Below are 21343 nucleotides of genomic sequence, written 5' to 3' on the forward strand. Positions count from 1 at the left end.
GGGGTCCTCAGGGGATCCCGATGGGGTGACAGCCCCCCTCCTGCACCGCGGGCCCTCACGTGCCGTCTGTCCTGCGGCACTGTCCCACCTGCCCTGGCCCCGCGATCTCCGTTTGCAACGTCCTGGCACGTGCCGCTGTCCGGCTGCCACCTCCCGGTCCGGTGAGTGCCTCGCTGGCCTGCCCCGGACCGGCCCACAGCTTCCACACTGTCCCTCGTCTACGGCCGAGGACCCTGCTTCATGTCTCTGTGCATTTCTCATGGGCTGCGAGGACTCGCTTCCATGGCAGGAATCCAGTGAGGCTGCTTCAGGATTAAACCTCTAAGGCCCCAGTCAGATAGAGACAGTCTCTATACGTGCTGCTACGTCTTCTGAGAAGCTGAAGGTGTGGGTGTGGTGAGTGCACTAAGGGATCCCTATCAGTTCAGTTCAGTTCAGTTCAGTTGCTCAGTCGCGTCCGACTCTTTGCGACCCCATGAATCGCAGCTGCCAGGCCTCCCTGACCATCACCAACTCCCGGAGTTCACTCAGACTCACGTCCATCGAGTCGGTGTTGCCATCCAGCCATCTCATCCTTGGTCGTCCCCTTCTCCTCCTGCCCACAATCCTTCCCAGCATCAGGGTCTTTTCCAATGAGTCAACTCTTCGCATGAGGTGGCCAGAGTACTGGAGTTTCAGCTTTAGCATCATTCCTTCCAAAGAACACCCAGGGCTGATCTCCTTCAGAATGGACTGGTTGGATCTCCTTGCAGTCCAAGGGACCCTCAAGAGTCTTCTCCAACACCACAGTTCAAAAGCATCAATTCTTCGGCACTCAGCCTTCTTCACATTCCAACTCTCACATGCATACATGACCACAGGAAAAACCATAGCCTTGACTAGACGGATCTTAGTTGGCAAAGTAACGAACCTTAAAAGCTGCAGAGCCTATATGCGGCTGGGTGCTGACCCGTTCCTTAGTTTAGGCGTTTTTACACCAGGTTTAGGAGGCGGAACACTTCTGGCTTATCCGGGAAACCTGTCATGCGTCAGGAAACGCGCAGACCAGCATTCCTAACGCAGGCTGCACCATTCGCTGCACCAGTAAGGGTTCGTCTAAAATCTGTACCTTCTTCCCCTACAGCTGAATGGCACCATTCTGATCCAGGTATAATCGTGAACCCTGCAAGGAGCAACAGGAGGAAGTCGGGGGCACTGTAGTCGGGATACAACTACTATTTCATTAGACGCAAACAGTCTTGAGGGGTGGGCAGCCAGGGAGGAGCTCAGGCTTTAGGAAGAGTGTTGCCTGCCCGGGGGTCCTGCACGGAGGAGGCCAGGCCGTGGTCCAGCTGCAGACAGCGAGGTGCACAGCCCTCGCGGGTCTGTCCTGGAAGGAGAGGGGCAGCGCGGTTAAGGAGGGACACAAAGCCTGGGAGGGCGGAGCCTGGGAGGGCGTCAACAGTGGTTGCGAGACATAAACTCCTTATAAACACAAGTGGTGAGATGGTCAGGGAGTAATTACAAAGAGGAAGCTCCGTCCGAAGCGACGCACCGCTGACAGCATCCACGCCACTGCGCCTGCCGGTTATGAGAGGGCGGACGCTGAGCCGGGAGCCCAGCCGCTCTCTCCTGGTCCCGGCAGAGAGGGGGCTCGCCCTTCGTCTGCCCGGCCAGCTTCCTCTTCCCCGGTCCCACAAAGGGCAGGAGGGCGGAGGTGGGGGCTGAGGGCCCTGGGGGTCAGAGGACCAGGACTGAGCGATAGGGGGCCTCCAGGGGGGCTGAGGAAGACGGAGCCACGGGGAAGGCAGGTCCAGCTTCCTGCTGGGGCGGGAGCACAGACACGGGAAGAGGGGCCTTTTCAAGACCCCTGCGGAGGCTCGGGGTGGTGCTGGGCGAAGGTCTAACTGGTATTTATACAAGTCCTCTGATGACAGATCAGATTCCTGAGGTCTGGAAAGTGTTACCCTGCATTATTCTAAACAGGGCTACGAGATAGAACAAGCAATTATGGGCCATTTAACTTAACATCATTTACAGAAAAATATTAGGAAAAGTTTGCAGAGGGGACAACTCGACAAGCGTGTGGTAATTTGATTAGAAACAGGCCACATGTTTCTGCTGAAGGGAGGTGTTGCTTTAACTGGCTTTGCCTTCTTTGACGTTACTGCTTTCCCAGATCCAGATTTTAACTCGGGACTTTTTTCTAATATCTATAAAGAATGGGAATAAACATAATGTATCTAGGTAAAGAAAGCAAAAGCCAGTCACAGTGGAGGAGGTTGGAAACATCACATCAAGAAAAGTCCATGTTAGAGACAAACAGGACAGGGAGGGAAAAAGCTCCATCATCAGTAGAGTTTAAATGTATTTTTTCATGAAAAATAGGTGCTTCCAAATTTGGTCTGTGAATGCATTTCCCATGATATTTCTTAAAGCGCTCTGCAGAAAAAAAAAAGGCATTTTTTGGTTTGTTTGTTTCACTGAAAAAAAGAAAATCTTAGCTTCTCTTTCTTTAAGTGAATTGACCATTTGGTGTGATTAACAGTTGCCACGTTGGGATGAATACTTCTTAATCCAATCTTTGTGAATTTCCCAAGTTAAAAATTTTCAGACAAAAAGAAAATGTCTTTGTTATTATTTTAAATTAAGAAATAAATTAATGTTAATTTTCTCATATTTACATGATAATTCCATATCCCTGAATTGCTACTGAATTTTCAGAGACCGGGTCAGAAAGGATAAAAATCAAAATAAAACAAGAATAAAGAAGTCAAAGTACATAGTAAAACGTTTGCTAGAAGCCTTGATTGTATCACGTCACTGACTTGTTAGCAGTTAACATGCACAATCCACCAGCGATGTCAGTCTGTCTTTAAGAAGGCAGTCGGCTTGAGTAACTGACCTGTTCTTCCCACCTACACTCCCCGTGGCGACAGGGTGTGTGTCGTCCATGCTCGATTCTTAGGGTCTAACACAGGGTTTGGCGAATATTTGCTGAAAGAACGAATGACTGACAATGACAGCGTCAAGGCTGGGTGTTTCACTGTGCACCACTGTTCTAACGAGCAGTTCGTGGAACTGACTATCACTTCTACAACAATTCTTTGAAAGAAGGTTGACTGCTAACCCCATTTTTAAAGACAGGCAGACAGACGCACCGAGGAGTGACAGGTTCGAGGTTACCCGTCTGTGATGGACAGTTTCTGAACTCAGGCCGCCTGGCCTTCAACCCAACCCTGTTTCTTCCGGGCACGGACGCGCATCACCAGGGCTCCGCATAGCGTGCACCCAGAGAAGGGGGGCCCAGTCTTCACAGGGTGGTCACCAACGCTGGGAAATGTGAAGCCCAGTTTCCAGAGTCAAGTTCTCCACCCGAGTCAAACAACTAAACATTCAGGGGCAGCCCAGAGGTGTCCACCGAGAGACCCAGAACAGGACTCCACTCAGCTCTAAGTGGACGCCAGCATTCTGAGCTCAGACACACACTTTCAGGAGCAGGAGCAGGACCGAGGAGCCTGCCGTGGTGAGATCAACAGGGGAAGGTCCCGGCCGGGAGTCCTGCTCCATATAGAGCCGCTGGTGGGGTCCTTGTGCTGGGCTCTGCTGGGCAAACAGCCTTCCTTGGTCTGAATCTTATTCACAAAACGACACAAATCTGCACCTCCCATTAGTCTTGCTTGCGGACGCTGGTGTTTTGGGGCCTGCCATGTCCTTACAGCCTGCCCCAGGTTTCCTGTCTGGTACTCCCCCTGGCAGTCTCTCGACACACCGGACCCTAAGGTGATCTGGTTCTGCGGTTGGCTCTGGGGTGTGCTGGGTGCTGAAGACACAGGACAAAAATGGCCAGGGGAAGGAGCTTTTCTAGAACCCGAGGAGGGAGGAGTCTGTGGCCTCGGAAGATGCACCTGACCACAGACAAGGGCAGGCCACCGCCGGCCCCGGGGGCTCCACGGCCCCCACGCCCAGCGCTTCTCAGGCCTCGTCCCAGCAACCCCCCTGGCTGCTGGTCAGGGCCCAGACCCAAGTGCAAGCTCACGGCGGCGGCTCTGGGTCTGGTCCCCTTTCACCTGGAGGAACACAGCGCCTCGGGCAGCTCTGCCTCAGCCTGTCAGACTGCTCAGTTCTGGGAAAGCTGCTGTGCTGAGGAATGAGGTGAAAAGTTGAGCCTCACTGCACATGCCCCACGGAGCCCTGAGTGGGGCGGGGAGGACAGGCTCCTGCAGCAGTAACGGGGGCCCGGGGGCGACAGATGGGCGAGAGGAACCCACGGAGCCAGGCGGCGCCCTCAGGCTCAGACGCCCTCTGCGGACAGACCTGCAGAGCAGGTGCCACCACGGTGTCCGCGGGAACAGAAGGACGGACGGACGCGGAGCTTCGGCCGGAAAGACGGGCCACGGGGGCTTCGGCTCTCTCGTGCCATGTCCCCACCACGCCCCAGCGTCCCCAGGGGAGGGTGGCAGACGAGCCGCTGGTTGCGGGCTCCTGGCTTCGCAAAGAAGGCCCGGGGTGACGGTGTCACGGGGTGCAGGGGCCCCGTCCACTCCCACTCTGAGATGACAACGCTCGTCGCAGGCCGGGACACAAGGCTGCCCGTTTAGGTTCCAGAAATACGACAGCCTGCGGCGTCTCGGCCGGGTGGGCGGCGGGCGTGGGCTGCAGGGCAGGGGCCCCTGCTGCGTCAGCAGGCTGCCGCGGCCCCCTCCCGGCCCACACATCCTCTGCCGGCACACCCACTCCGCCGGCACAGCGCGCCATTGTTCGCCGCCCGGCAGAGGCCGCCCCGCCCGGCCGGACAGCCCTGCACACTTCCTCTCCTCGCTGTCCCGCCCTTGTGGACGGCCGCGTGAAGCGACGCCTCTCCTTTGTCTGAAACAAGACGGTCTGACGGGTGATCACCAGAGACACGTTCACTTTCAACCCTTCTTGGCGGGGCTTTCCTGACCTTGAAAGGTGGCGCGGCAGACAGGAATTTAGTTCAAAACACAGGTCGAACAGGTTCCAGGGTAACGTGCTCACAGTTAACACACATTTCGTTCGGCAACCACCACATTTGTACACCTCTCTCAAGATGCTGCTTTCCATCACCCCAGGTCCGTCCCTTTAAACCTCTGAGTTTCATCACCAGAGTGAAGGTGGCCCACGTTTAAATGGCAACACCCAGCCAGGAATTCTTAGACAGTGAGGGAAGGGGGACGCTGCGCCCTGACGCCTCCAGGCTGTTTCTCCAGACAGGGGCCCGCGCACGCAGAGACCACGCACCATCCACCCACCCACCCGCCAACCGGCACTCACGCCGCGTCTGTTGCCGTCTGAGACAGGAAAAGAGTCTTCCTCAAAGAGTTCACAGTTTGGAGAAAAACATGGAAAGAGATGAGTCTGACAAGCTGTCACACATGTTATGACGTGGTTTGCAGAGCGTGCGACGTAGATCCAAGAGGGAAAGCTGGAAGCTCGGTGGCGGCCAGTCCACGGGCCTGAAGAGGCTTCGCACCCAGGACCACACTCGAGCTGAGGCTCAGAAAGTGTACAGGCTCACACGGTTCAGGTTTGTGTGTGTGTGCGCATGTGTACATGTGTGTGTATGTGAGTGCATGTGTGTGTGACCATATGAATACATGTGGTTGTGTGCATCGGTTCATGTGAGTGTTGAGTACGTGTATGCAAGTGAGTGCGTGTGTATGACTCAGTACATTTGACTGTATGTGAGTGCACGTGAATGCATGCATGTGTGTGTGTGTGCATGTGTGTGCAGGAGTGTCTGAGAGTGCATGTGAGTGTGTGTGTGAATGTGTGCAGGTGCGTGTGCACTGGGACCTCCAGACCCTGCAGGTCACGGGGCCCTGGGAAGGCGGACATCCCGCAGGCTCTAGGGCTCAGCCATCAAGCAGGCCTAACCTTGACGGGCCTGCCTTTGGCCTGAGTCTCCATTTCTGAAACCAACCCTTCCTTGGGTATGAGCTACCCCTGCTCTCCTTTATACGGCAGTGTGTCTTGTGCCAAGAATAGCACCCCGGATTCGCCTCCCAAGGCTCTGGTTTGGGTAAGGCGCTAGGGTCGCAGATCGCCCAGTGTGGGGCTGGGCAGCCTGGCCGCGGCGTCCAGGGAAGGTCTCCCAGGAGTGGCCAGTGGAGACGCGGCCGAGAGTCTTACCACTTCAGTGGGCCGGTAGTACTTGAGGTCCACAGTCACGTGAATTTTGCCGGTCTCTTTACATCTGCCCACTTCGTTTTCATTCTCTCCTTCCCACCTGGAAAGGAGATAAAGACTTAGTCATCAGCACTGAGTTGCTTGGGAGCGGCTGGCCAGGGTACCCAGTGCAGCACGGAAGCGTGCGAACTCGGGAGCACAGGCTAAGCCGCGGCCTTAGGGCCTTCCCAGGTCCATTTCAGGGGCTCCCCTGCCTTTTTAAAGAAAATCACGATGCAGTCAGAACTGAGACCTCAGAAGTGAAGAGATTAGCCAGAATAAGGAATTCCGCAGTTTTCAGGGATCTCAAAGACTTTGTGCTCCTTTAGACTATTCTTGATAAAGTCAATTATTATGAAGTAATCGCTTCTGTCTCTTCCCCCGCCTTTCTTTTTTGAGTTTTAGGTGTATTTATTGTAATTTTAACGCATTCCAGTTTAGAACAAGTTTAATGTCCTAATGAACCGTTAACATCATCCTGGTATTACACACCAGTTACCTTGCTGTACCCAGGCAGCCATGGGCCCCAGTGACAAACCCCAGGTGACTAAACCTCCAAAACTATGTAACGACTCGGTTACTTCCTGCTAAGAAAGGGTCTGCCAGCCTCTCCTCCTCTTACTCAGCCTCGAGGCCCTCTGGACTCGTTTTCCCCTGTAAACACCCACAGCCGCCCGCCCTTCAGGGCCCAGGCACAGCCTCCACTGTGAGTCCAGGAGGCAAGCGCACACGTTTCAACACTGGCTTCCCGCTGGAGTTCGATTTTACATTCTCACTTTTATAGAAACGAAGACTCTGGCTTAGAGCTGACCTCTGCGTTTCCACAAACCAATACTCAAACAGAAACATACTATATAATTTTAATTATTTTCACAAATGAAACTTTTTGGCAAAGAAGGGAAATATGTTGCAGGGTATAATGTTTGACTCCAATGCTTGATCTCAGACCTTTGCTCTATCGGCGGGCAAAGAGCCCTACTACAGGGCAGTCCTGTGCCCCCGACCAGCCGCAGGGGCTTGGGGGGAAGAGCAGAGCATCACACTGGCCACTGGATCACATGCCGTACAGGGGTCGTTGAAGATGATCAAACGCTGATCGCGGTTGCATTCTGCACAAAGGTCGGGTATCAGGGACATAAACCAGCATCACAAGCTTTATTTCTGATCGACCATCCGGAGGTTCTGTGTCTAAATCCCTTTCTGACAGCACAGGGATCACATTTCATCGTTGGAGAAATAATCAGTTTGTGAGGACACTGGGCTTGCCCACAGACTACAGGCAAACACGGAAAAACATCCCACAACACTCAGAGAGTTACAGCAGATTATGCTGGACGGTAACATGTGTACAACTGGCATTTTCCATGAATTTTCTATTAATTAATTGACTCAAGAAAGGGTGTTTGGCTATTTACTTATTTGGTTTATTTTCTTACCCTTGCCTAGACTCACTTGGCAGGCTCAGAGCTAAGCGTTTGGAACACTCACCTGGACACGCTTTAGATATGCAGACTAGAGATGCTGTGAGACGGGAAGCCCTGTGATTTCAGGTGGATGAAGACCAAGCCTCGGCCAGCATCCACAGCAAGGGAGGGGACCTGGTGAGGTCAAGGTTCCCAAAGGCCTCCTGTGCAGCTCTAAGGTCATTTCCGCGGGCGCTCTCTGTGGGAGCGCTTCTAGTCAACGAAAGGACAGCTGCTCCTCACGAGCATGTTTCAGCTCTAGTTTTGTTCACATGTCATACTCACAAAGAAAAGCAAGCTCACACACCTTCCTGACGCATCTCCACGGAGCCGGGGTTTCAGAAGCACGTGCTCACCCACATGTAATGTGCGACGGGCCACACTCATGTGGGAACACGGATACACAGGACACCGCCCTCCGCGTGTCTGGACCAGGGGCTGGAGGACTTTTTCTACAGAGCTAGAAACGGACGGTCTCAGGCTTTGCCATAACCTAAGGCTCTGTTCCGTATTCTTTCTCCTTCTCTTTCCCAATACCATCTTTTTTTTTTTTTTAAACTACCGTTTGAAGTGAAGTCGCTCAATCATGTCTGACTCTTTGGGACCCCATGGACTGTAGCCTACCAGGCTCCTTAGCCCACGGAATTTTCCAGGCAAGACTACTGGAGTGGGTTGCCATTTCCTTCTCCAGGGGATCTTGCCAACCCAGGGATAGAACCCGGGTCTCCTGCACTGCAGGCGGACGCTTTACCGTCTGAGCCGCCGGGGAAGCCTGAACAGTGGAAACATCCTTGGAGAAGAGAACACAGGCCTCGCTGGGGTCTGGCATGCAGACCAGTCGTCCGCCGGGTCCAGGGGACGAGTCAGGGGCACATCCTCAGCCTCCGCCCCGGGGGGGCATCTTGTTTCGTCTACATTGGCGGGCCGACAGCGGGCTCGGGGCGACCTTCCCCAGCGTCACGGGCTCGCTGGGCTGCGATGCAGTCCTGGGCCAACACCAGCCCCTGTCGCAGCAGCTGAGGTGGGAGCAGCTGGGGAAGGGCCTGCCTGGCAGAACCGAGCAGGCACTTCGGGCCCGCCTGGCAGAACCGAGCAGGCGCTTCGGGCCCGCCTGGCAGAACTGAGCAGGCGCTTCGGGCCCGCCTGGCAGAACCGAGCAGGCACTTCGGGCGCCTGCAGTGTGAGCTGCCCACACAGAGGTCTCCTCTGCCCCATGCTGCCGGCCGGCATGCAGGGGCGTCTGCGGCCACGGCTGCCGTGGCCACGGCTCTGAGTGAAGGGCTCAGAGTAGGACGGAGCCGCAGAGTCACTTTCTGGTCGGCACCAGGCAGCAGGCAGACGCTTCGGCCAAGGCCCAGGAAGCCGTGGGCTGCAACAGGACACGAGCGCTGTGTTCACCAGCGAGAGGCAAGGGCGGACCTGCCCTAACAGGAAACGGGTGAGTCCGCGCAGAGTGGCCTGTGCGCTGCTGGCGGGGAGTGAGGATCCCGTCGGTCGGCAGGAGCGCAGCCTGCTCGCTGAGATGGCGCTCCCTGCGTGGGATCCCGCAGACTCGAACTGTGGGCTCAACTGCTGGCCCCTAAGGAGCGCTAAGAGCCCGAGGCAGCCCTGAGAGCAGAACTGAGCGCCACACGGCGAGACGCAGGGCAGCGCAGGCCTCCCTACCCAGGAGGCCCTCTGGAGCAAGCAGGGTGAAGCGAGCCCGGACCTCCAGAGCCGGCGGGGCCACTGCAGGCCCCACTGCTGGAGCGGGGCGGGTGGGACCTGGAGGTCGAGGCCCCGGGCGGCTTGGGAGAGGCAGCGGCTCTGGACGGGAGGCTGGCTGCACCCTCCTCCTCCTTCCTCGACCCACCTGCAGACATGGGTCAGTCTACAAGGGCCGGGCCGCGGGAGAGAAGAGACAACCCGTGTTGTCGAGCAGACGGACGAGCGTGAAGGATGGGGCAGGAGCCCCGAAAACAGGCTCGCGAGCAGCCAGTGGGCAGGCGGAGCAGGGCAGCCCCGGGTGCTCAGGGTGGAGGGGCTCGGTTCCCCTGGAAGCAGGCTGGGGCCCAGGCCGCCGCGGCCCACATCACCGGACGGCAGCCTCAGCGTCCCTGTGACGGTGGCAGGAGGGACGGTCCTGCGCCCCCGAGGCGGGGTCCCCACTCGGAGAGCACGCAGGTGGGCTGTACGTGAGCGCTGGGCACCCTCGGCCCCCAGGGGCTGCGGGGGTCAGGGTACCCCTTTCTAGGAGCCAGGTGGGGGTCAGGCTGGCCCCTTCTGTGGTGGGGGCTGGGGTCAGGCTGGCCCCTTCTGCAGGGGAGGCTAGGGACGCCCTCTGGGCTCCATTCTCCAAGCAAACAGCCCTTCACAGCCCCCAGAGTGACCAGGAGCCCCCGAGCTCTAGGTCCTAGAAACCCCAACCAGGTTTTAGGCCCCCACTTTCAAATATGAGCCCAACACTAAGGCTTACCAGACGCATGTGAGGAAAACCACACTTACGAAGACAAGGGGTCACAAGAGATAAGCTGAGACAGAGCAACTCGGAGGAGACAGAACCGATGGAGGCGGGGGGGGGGGGGGGGGGGGATGAGGGAGAGAAGAGGGAACAGGACGGCTCACAGGCGCCATTGCGAAGAGCTGTGAGGCGACACGGCCCCAGGAGACAAAAGCAAGACGCTGCATTAAAAAAAGGACAATTTGAAAACAAAAGATGTAGTAATTGGAAAAAATTCAGAACTCAAGAGAAGATTTTGAAGACAAAATTGAGGTAATTTCTCAGAAAGTAGAGCAAAAAGATATCGATATGAAAAAGGAAGATAAAATCAGAAGACGGCCTCGAGAGGTCAGTATAACAGGGTTTCCAGAAAGAGAGTGAAGGAAATAACTGTCTTCAAATAAATGAAGAAAACGGATCAGAGGAGAAGAACAGATGTTTCCAGACAGAAAGGGCCCCACCGAGCACCCAGACGCCAGGTGGGACTAGCGGCCCACGGCACGGAGTTTCAGAACATGGGACAAGGTCGGGGGTGGGCTTGGGGGTGGGCTCGGGGATGGGCAGGGCGGCCCCTGCAAGCAGTGCCTTCCAAGTCCTGAAGGAAGGCTGTTTCCAACCAAGAGATGCACATCGGCCCCCTTATTCATGCCGAGGGCAGAAGAGATGTGCTTCCAGACGCACTGGTCTCAGGAAACCAAACCACGAGGTTTCAAAAAGATGTCGGAAAACGGGCTGCCAAGCGTCCACCTGTCCAGGCGGGGTCAGGTGACAAGGTGGCAGAGGGGCTGCTCCAGGCGACACGCCCGGGGAGAGCCCGGGGCTGACGGGGCGGGCGAGGGACGGTCGCATGGGAAATGGGCCAAACGCAGAGAAACAGGACTGTTGGTCTATGGCGAGCGGGAACCGGCGGCCCCTGGAGCGCGCACAGGGTCCGTCCTGACACTGCGACGTGTCTGTCACGGCTCTGAGAGACGGGGGGGCGGAGGGCAGGATGCGGGGTGCAAGGGACGGAGCCTCGTCCTGAGCAACAGGCCAGGAGAGAAGCTGCGAGGGGAGCAGCGCGGACGGAGATCAGAGCGCGGCCTGGAGTCGTGGCAGGGAAAGGCCAGCAACGCAGCGGCGGACTCCCAGCAAGAGGCGGCAGACACGGGCAGGGTGGAGGTGGACCCCGGACGGCCCAGGCTGATGAGGAGAGCCAGCGGCCGGACGAGCGGAGGGCGGGCTGGGTGGGGACGCCGCCGCGAGGAGAGCTGGGCCCTGCGCCTCTGCGAGCCGCCAGGGGAGGAGGGGCCTCTTGGTGGGGGCACTGGGACGGCCACGACGCTGGGGAAGGAGCTGAAGGCAGAGGCGGCAGGGACAGCGGTCTGTGCGCACGGAGGCGGCACTGGAGCCCCAGGCCCGTGGAGTGCCCGTCCCAGACGCGGGCGGGGGAAGGGAGACTCCGGAGGGCAGCGCCGGGGGGGGGCTTCAGGGCGCGAAGGGGGCTCTCAGGCCCCTTGCAGAGCCTCTCCTCCGCCCCTCAGCCAGAGTCACTGCCACTGACTCTGGCTCCTGCTGCCACGCCATGTGAACAAATAACCAACTACAACACAAAAGCTAAACTTTAACCCTCGTGCCCGCGTTCCGGAAGAGGGCTGCCGTGGGACTCATCCCCGGGGCTTCCACACCAGGCCCGGCGTGCCACCCAGGCGCACGGTCTGCGGCCTGCGTGAGGGGAGAGGAGAGCGAGTGGCTTCCCCTCCCTCCACTGCAGGCACCCTCCGGCGGGGACGCTGCTTCCCGGGGGGCTGGGGGCACCGTCAGCATCTTCTCTGCATCCTTCATCACCAGCATCACTCACTTCAGTTCAGTCGCAGTCGTGTCCGACTCTTTGCGACCCCATGAATCGCAGCACACCAGGCCTCCACGTCCATCACCAACTCCCGGAATTTACTCAAACTCATGCCCATGGAGTCGGTGATGCCATCCAGCCATCTCATCCTCTGTCGTCCCCTTCTCCTCCTGCCTTCAATCTTTCCCAGCGTCAGGGTCTTTTCAATGAGTCAGCTCTTCACATTAGGTGGCCAAAGTATTGGAGCTTCAGCTTCAGCATCAGTCCTTCCAATGAACACCCAGGACTGCTCTCCTTTGGGATGGACTGGTTGGACCTCCTTGCATCGAGGGAACTCCCATGAGCATCACTGGCAACTGTTAAAGGGAGAAGTGTCTCCTTTCTCACTGTCCTCTGTCAGCTTCATCTGCAGGGCCTCTGACGGGGGTGATCAGCTCCGTGGACAGGGCCCGGGTGGTCCAGCCTAACGAGGCCGAATGAGGTGGCTCGAGAGATGACGCGAGAGAGACCAGGGCTGGCCCCCGCAGCGTGAGCTGAGAGCAGAGGGACACTCAGAGACCCCCGGCGGCTTCGCCATGTGCCGCGGACACCTGCACCATCTTCACACGGCTCTTACCTGTCTGTGGTACTTGTGTCGAACTCAGCTGGGGCGGCCTGTCCTCATGCAGAGACTGTGGCTGGGGCTTCTCCAGCCTCACAGGAGGAAGCACCTGGGCAGCGGCCTGACGGGCAGGTGGGCAGTGGTGGGGAGGGGCAAGGGAGAGCCCGGAGCCCCCGGGCGTCCCCAGGGGCTCCTCCACTCCCGACCGAGCTCGCTCGTCTGCCCCCCACCCCCTTGTCCTCGCCTCGGGCCCTGCGTGTCGGGCACTGAGCTGAGCCGGGGCTGAGCGCCCAGGTCTCTGTCCTCCAGGGGCCTCTAGCCTGGCGGCCACGCAGGACAGCAGAGGAGCGGCGGGGTCAGAGGACCAGGCAGCACCCGGCAGGAGCAGCCACGGCGGGGCAGGGGAGGGTCTCCCAGCCGAGACCCTGCAGACGGGCGGTAGTGAGACGGAGGCAGAGCGGGCGCGGAGCCCCGCTCCTCTCCCCTCCCCACCACCACCCACCTGCCCGGAGCGGCCAGGCTGGTCCTGGCCACAGCTGGGTGACGGAGCGGCCTCCGCGCTTGTTCTCAGGCCTCTCCACCCACATGGGGGCCCTCCTCGGAGCTCCCAGCCTCGTCTCCAGCTGGGACTCCACCTCCCTGCCGACATCACTCCAGCCACGGTCGTGCGGCCGTTCCTTCAGAAGTGGTGATAGAACAGGCTTCCATAATATCCGCAGCTATTTGCATAGATTGGTAAATGATGGCTTCTCCTTATCACTGCATTAAAGCCTGGCTTCTCAAGCACAAGCACCGGTCTTGGTTGTCTTGGGTGAGTTTGGCTCTGAGAGTAAAAAGGAAGAAGAAAACGGGCAGGGAGCCCGTGGATGGAGCGCCTGCTCTGTGTTCAGGTCAAAGCCCGTTTCGTCAGGTAACCTTCAGAGGCAGCAGGCACTCTGAGATCTGATGGACCCTTAGCTAAAGACCGTAACTGACCTGCTATGCAGAGGACCGCATCAGCCGTCCGTGAGAGGTAGTGAGGGCTGCCCCAGCCTCCAAGGCAGACAGCATCGGATCTGCGCACACTGCTCATCCAGACGCCTGCCACTTCAGTCGAAGCTCCTATCGCTTTAGCTGTTATATTTTGTTTATTTTTTTTTAATGGGTTAAAACCCTAAGTATATCAGAAGTTCATATAAACGTAAAACGAGGGCTTAGCTTTCTCAAGAGGGGAGGCTCCGCCTCAGCGGTGAGTGGAGGCTGGTGAGCAGGGCCAGTCTCCGCACGGACATTTCGGGAGGAGGCTCGGGTCTGCTCAGAGCGTCTCCTCCACGTTCTCGAGGGGCCCAACCCATGCCCACTTCTCTCCCAGCTCCATGGAAGATGCCGAGTGACGCTATCTCTACCCCACAGCATCAGAGAGGCCACTCAACTTGGCTAGATGGTGTGGATGTTAGAGAGGGTGGCTTCAGGCCAACGCAGGGAGCTGGAGCTCCGGGGTGGGGCTGCTGAGAGGAGACGTGGGCCAGCGCGGCCCCAAACGTGAGCAAACATGCGGAACCTTCCAGAGAAAGAAGACAGAGCCCGGACGCTCCTTTGCCTGACTCTGCTCAAGTAGAGCCCTAACATACAGCTGGAGAAACTTCATTAGAAGCGACACGCTGGAAGGGTGGGGTTTTCCCACAGAGCAACTGGACACAGTCAAGGTTCAGCATGTACAACAGGAGGGCTCACAGTGGACACCAGGACACGGGACATAGGCTCTCTCCTGGGGCCCTGACACCCGGACACGGGACATGGTGTCGCTCCTGGGGCCCTGACACCCGGACACGGGACGTGGTGTCGCTCCTGGGGCCCTGACACCCGGACACGGGACGTGGTGTCGCTCCTGGGGCCCTGACACCCGGACACGGGACGTGGTGTCGCTCCTGGGGCCCTGACACCCGGACACGGGACGTGGTGTCGCTCCTGGGGCCCTGACACCCGGACACGGGACATGGTATCGCTCCTGGGGCCCTGACACCTGGACACGGGACATGGTGTCGCTCTTGGGGCCCTGACACCCGGACACGGGACATGGTGTCGCTCCTGGGGCCCTAACACCCGGACACGGGACACAGGACACGGGCTCGCTCCTGGGGCCCCCCACCAACCCCACCTCCCTGCAGTCCCCTCTGCGTCCTCCAAGCCCAGCGGCCAGCCAGAAGCCTCACACACCAACCCACACCCCACCTCCCCCCGCCCCATCCCCCGCCCCAAGAAACAATCCCTAATTAGGGGAAGAATGTGCATGAACACAAAACGCTTGTTATCTCAGCCAGGAGGCGTTTAGAAATGAGCTTCTTTTTAAACGTATAATAAGGTTTGCCCTTGTTGTTTTGACTGAAAATATAGTTATGATACCGCAAACTATGATAAATATTTCCATTGGCGGAACGCCGCCCCCACCCCAGCAGCATGCGGTGGTTTTCTCATGGTTGCAGGCTGTTCCTACAACTCTCTTCTCAGAATTTAACAAGATTAATGACAGAAAATTAGTCAAGACAAGTATTGGCCTGTTTGGTTTATGCATCACTTCGAGTGCAAGAGAAAAGCGCTTCCTTTTCACATCACTTATTACCTAATAAGTGATAAGATGACAGGGAAGCGGGAAGAAAAGCCTCGCACTGACAACAACCCCGAGAACACAGCCCCCGCCAAACGCACACGGGTACACATGCAGGCACACACACACTCTCACACACACACGCACACGCACGCACACATGCTCATAGACACATACACACACACACTCACAGACACACAGATACACATATACACACCCCCCCAACAGATACACCTATATACACCCACACACACAGACACACGTACACTCACACAGACACACAGATACACAAACAGGCACATAGATACATATATAGACACACACACATACACACTCTTACACACTCACACAGATACACATACACACCCACACACACAGACACACGTACACTCAGACACACAGATACACAAACAGGCACATAGATACATATATAGACACACACATACACACTCTTACACACTCACACAGATACACATATACACACACAGCCTCCTCCAAATGCACACGTGTACACACACAGGCACACACACACTCTCACACATGCACGCACACACACACGCACACAGGGACATAGACACATACACACAGACACTCACACAGATACGCACTCACACAGATACACATACACACACGCACACACACATGCACACAGACACTCACACATATACTCACACACACAGATACACATATACACACCCACACACACAGACACACAGATACACAAACAGGCACATAGATACGTATACAGACACATACATATACACACTCTCACACACTCACACAGATACACATATACACATAAAGACACATAAATACACATACACACACTCAGACACACAAACAGGCACACAGATACACATATGGACACACACATATACACACTCTCACGCATTCACACAGACACACATACACACTCACAGACTCACAGTCACATGCACACACACACACACGGAGCACTGCTCTTACCTGGACAGCGCACGGCTCGGTTTTATTAGCATGAGTACTATGCACATTGAAGAAAATAAGGATTTATGCCTTTCATCCCTCACAACTTTTGGAGTTTAACACAATGTCAATGAAACATCATAGTTTATGCCATAAGAAAACATAAACAAAAAGTGTACTTGTTTTTAGGAAAAAAGACGTGAAATTGCCTCCACTGTAGAGTGAAGGGTATTCACTTTTTCTATACTATTCACTCTAATAAGAACCTTGGAGGTTTATTTAAAGCAGCATGGATTTTGAATTAAAAGGATATTTAGAAACTCAGTCCTGACACAAGAGACCCATGATACATTTGCAAATCACAAAAGGACATGGGTGATTTTCTTGAAACGTGCACTGTCTTCTTCCACAATGAAGGAGAGGGCATGGAGGCGGTCCAGATGACTCATCTGCCTGCATATTCTTCTGTGTCCTCTTGCTTTTTTCCACCTGTGTTCCAGCTCCCAGCATTGTATTTAAAATGAAAACGCCAACACATCTGCCTTCCTGTTCCTTATCTCCTCTAATGAATGTAATTAGTCTCCTGCACAATGTTTTCATGCAAAACAAATATAGAAGTCTGGTAGTTAAGAAAGAAAATGCAGGTGAACTAAGAAATAGTGACATAGAAGATGATTCTGTGGCATTTTTGACATGGAACGTGATTCTATAGACGGAATTTTTGATCCTCTTGCTATAGTCTGGAAGCGTCATCACCTAAAGTCCGCTACAAACAAGGATGTTGATCCTGGGTTTACAAACCTTCACCTTCTCTTGGGATCCAAGGGCCAAATGTTTTAAAGGCAAAGTATTACAGGAAAGCACGTGAAGTGTTTCCCAAAAGATGAGCTCCTGGATTTTCTCCAATTTCCAAGGCTGTTTTTGACAGATTGCCATTACAAGTTTTGAGGTAAGGGAACTACTATATAAATTAAGTTGCTGGAAGAACTTGACTCCTACACAACTGTGGAACCGAGTCCCCATCAGTTCAGAGGTGACCGACATGTTTCTTGGGCTCCCAGGAGACTTCCATCAATGCCTGGCTCTCCTCTCGCTTTAGAGACCAGGGTTCTGGACCCCCGGCTCTTGCACCTTGGAGACCCCCATCAGTTCTTGGTCAATCTCTTTCCTACTTTGGGAAAAAAAAAAAAGAAAAAAAACAGGTAGGGATGCCTCCAGCTGTTCAGAACTCTGTCTCACCAAGAGCAATCCAAAGTCACTGAAGGCAGGAACTGGTGTTCAGAGGATTTCTTCTATCTCAGTTTATCAGATAATTAACTAGTCCAATGTCTCGTTCAATTCAACTGGCGTTTACGTGATCCCTGGAGGCGTGAGGGCAGAAAGAAAGAGGAGAGAAGGCACCACGGCGGCTGCAGGCGCTCCCTGGATGACAGTCCTCATGGAAAAACCTAGAAAGTCCAGGCTTTTCACTTCACAGCAGTCTGCCCTCATTCCCACCCTCATGCCACACACACAGACACACAGTCACACTCTCAACTTCCAAATATTCGTTTTCCATTACCGACTCATGAAAATGTTGATTTACCAACTGTCTGCCATTGTGCGGGGCAGGATGCAAGGTTCAGAAAGGACCCAAAGCAGGTTCGGCCTCAAGCAGAGAATGCCCAGTCCGCCAGGGAGGGTAAGGTCCCAGGCGACCTAAGATCGCGGTCAGAAGGGGCGAGAGCTCAGATGCGGTGACTGTCGGGTCCACCTTGGGCCTGAGGTTCTGTGATCTCCCAGGCTCTGCTGCTCAGAGTGGGGTCCAGGGGCCAAGCAGCCCCCATATCTGGCATCGCGGGGGTCCTGTTAGATGCTCAGGCCCCGCCCAGACCTACTGATTCCAAACCTGCATTTTAACTAGATCCCCAAGCGCTTCTCAGCAGTTAGCATCGGAGGACTTGGGCTCCACAGGAGACAGACCAGCCAAAAGACGCCCTAGCTCTGCCAGAAGGTGAGTTACTCCCGGAGAGCAGGGGAGTCCTCATCACAGCCACAGCCCCCCGGGCGCGAGCTGAGGGCCTGTCCTCTCCCTCCCTGCCCGCCTCTCTGCTGAGCACGCCCGTAGGCTCCTGCTGGTCACATGAGTGTGAGGCATTGGTGGGACTCGACTGTTTAGAGTCCCCAGACATAGCATCAGTTGCCCGATCTTATTGGTTTCATGCTTTGCTTGTCCCTAGCATTCACGTAGACAAATGTCACTTTCCATCAACACTGTTTCTTCACGAACAGCAAACAGGGCAGAGTGCCCGACGCTCCAGCCCGCTGCGGCGCGTCCCACGTGCTGACGTGTTTCACCGGCTCCCATCCCTGAGAGGCAGGCCCTCACCCCTCTCGGGTGAGGCCCAGAGCTAACTGCTGCCCGGGGGTGGGGGCGGTGGAGCAGGGCCAGGCCCAGATGGTGGTGGAGTGGGGGGCTAGGCCCAGGGGGATGGGGACAGTGGAGCGGGGGCCAGGCCCAGGGGGCGGTGGAGTGGGGGGCCAGGCCCAGGGGTGGGGCGGGGGCGGTGGAGTGGGGGGCCAGGCCCAGGGGTGGGGCGAGGGCGGTGGAGTGGGGGGGCCAGGCCCAGGAGTGGGGTGGGGCCGGTGGAGCGGGGACCCAGGCCTGGGGCTGCACGTGGAGCCCCTCACCCGACGCCACAGCACACTGCGTGCAGAGACGACACGCTGAGTTCTGGGATAGGAAGCTGGTGGTAACGGGGAAGGGGCCCTCCAGGCCCGGCTCCGGCTCGATGTTTTCCTTGTCCGTCGCTGCCTGGTGTCTCACTGTGCGGAAGCCGTTCCCAAGGAGGCCTGGCCGGCCCGTCAGAAGGCCAGCTGCAGCGGGGCTGGCCCGGAGCGGTCCCGACTCTCCCAACTCTCCAGCCTGTTCCAGCTGAGATCGGAATGCTACTCGTGGGGCCCGGAGATGATCCAGGGAAGGAAATTGGAAAGAAAACAAACAATAGAATGCAACTTCCAGACAGCGTTCAGAGAGCCATCGTGATTTCATTATCTGGCCCTGGGAAGGAATTCTGCGTCTCAGCCGTGCTGTGAGAGCGCGCATCGCCGCGCTCTGTTCCCACGCCCGGCCATGCAGGCTCGGGGTGCAGGTGGCCGCCGGGCAGGAGGCTCGGCTGGGGGCACAGGGCAGTGCCCCGGTGTCTCGGACGGACCATCGGCACCTGCTCTCTTCGTGGGAGATTCGGGAAAATGTTTTGGTTTCACCAAAACTGTACGTGATGCTCAAAGGCGATATTGAATGCCGTGAAGCCTTGGCTGGTGGCTTGGTCCCTCATCTGGAACGACGTGAAGGCCTCTCCTGAGATCTGCCGTGGGTTCTAGAGAGACTACGCCGGGCTTTCCTGCCGCCTCTGGGGATGGGGACGCAGGCTGCAGCGGGGCTCCGAAGGACAGAGGGCACTCCCAGCTGGCAGTCCACGCGGCTCTGCTGTTCCAGTAGGATTCCAATACAAGGTCAGCTTGAGAAGCGCTGGGTTAAACAACGTCACACAGACTCTACTGGTGATTCTCCAGGAGGGGCTGTAATATTCAATATTCTCCAGATGAACTGGACACATGCTTTTCTAAGGCATTTCCTCTCTATAGAAGTCTTAGTGTGTACAGGTCTGTGCTAGGTATTTTTAAAAAGGCTTTAGCCCAGGGGACCAGGGACAGAAGGCTGAACACAAGACGCCGTCTCCAAAGCGGGAGAACCGCACTGAATCCGCGGACTGATCCCAAGAGAACTGCGTCTTCCCAGGCCCTGCGTGCGTGCGCGCGGCGCACCTCCCCACTTGCGTAGCGCTTTTCTGGTTTCTCCCATCGATGTCGTTTAGACTTCAGTGTGCGCATCTTTCATGCACTTTATTAAGTTCATCTCTGCTTCATTTTTCTGATTCTACTCTAAATGGTCTTGTGCTCTTTTTTCAAGTCTGATTCCCAGTTGTTGCGTGGCAGTACCCAGGAATGCCGTTGGCTCCTGTGTATAGGCCTTGTATCCTGTGATGCTGCTGAATGCACCTGTTAGTCTTCCTGGCTTTCTGGGTAGATCACTTACGTTTCCTATGTACTCCATCAAGCTACCTGTGAATAAGACAGACACACATCTCCCGTTCTTTTTCTTTCTTTCCTTGTGGCTAAGATCCAGGATAATGTGGAAATGGTTTGGCAGAAGCAGACAGCCTTGCCCTGAGCCCCACTTTTAGAGGAAAAGCATTCAGCCTCCACATTAAACTATGATGCTAACTGTTGGTTTTTCTCAAAGACGATTTATCAGCTTGAGGAAATTTCCTTCAATTTCTAGTGTGTTGAAATTAATTTTAAAAAATAATAGCTGCTAAATTTTATCAAATGTCTGTTCTGCCTCTATTGGAAAAAAATATGGCTTCTTTGTTTTCTTAATATGTTGAATCACGTTAATTTTCAAGTGTTAAACCAACCTTGCGTTCCTAGAATAAACCCCACTCTGCCGCGGTGCACCAACTCTTTATATATGGATGATTTCAACTTGCTAATATTCTGTGGCTATTTTTTCTTTCTATGCTCACTGGAAATGCTAGTCAGTATCTCTCTTTTCATGTAATACTTTTATTTCTCGCATCAGGGTAATACTGGCCTCATCAAATGAGTTAGGAAGTGTTCTCTCTTCTAAGTGAAAGGAAGGAAGGGAGTGTTTTCTTCATTAAACATTAAAAATTCATTTTTTAAAATACATATAGAACTACAAAAATTTATAGATTTTTTGAATCAGGTTTGGCAATTTGTGTCTTTCATGCAATTTGCCCATTTTCTCTAATTTGAAAAGGTCTTTGGCAAAAGTCTTACCATTCTGTCAACGTCTGGAGGACTTGTTGGGATGAGAAGTCTTATTTCTACTATGTATGATTTCTGCCGTCTCTTTTTTTCCTGGATAGAGGTTCATCCAGGTTTTGGTGTATGATTTTCCCCATCATGTTCCCGTTTCTACTTCATTTATCTCTATTTTCATCTTTGCCGTTTCCTTCTTTCTGTTTGCGCTGGGTTTAATGTGCTCTTCTTTGTCAAGCTTCTTAAGATGGAAGCTGGGATAACTGGTTTGGGCTCTTTCTTGCGTTCTAACACCAGTGTTCACAGCCACACGTTTCTCTCTAAGCACTGCTTTGCCAGCACCCCGCAACTTTTGGTACGCTGCTTCCCCTTTCATTTAATGCAGAATTTACTCCAATTTCCCTTGTGATTTCTTTGTTTGACCTGTGAGTTGTTGAGAAGTGTG

At 55.2% G+C, this 21343-nt stretch overlaps 1 protein-coding gene across 1 annotated transcript in view; it reads right to left on the reverse strand.

The window, feature by feature from the left end:
- Positions 1-21343, reverse strand: part of GMDS (GDP-mannose 4,6-dehydratase) — a 421085-nt gene that overhangs the window by 46774 nt on the left and 352968 nt on the right. The window contains exon 9 of the mRNA XM_052648543.1: positions 6133-6229. Coding sequence (XP_052504503.1) covers positions 6133-6229 — 97 coding nt within the window. The remainder of the gene's footprint in view (positions 1-6132; positions 6230-21343) is intronic.

This window comes from Budorcas taxicolor, chromosome 11, assembly GCF_023091745.1.
Source record: "Budorcas taxicolor isolate Tak-1 chromosome 11, Takin1.1, whole genome shotgun sequence".
NCBI lineage: Eukaryota > Metazoa > Chordata > Mammalia > Artiodactyla > Bovidae > Budorcas > Budorcas taxicolor.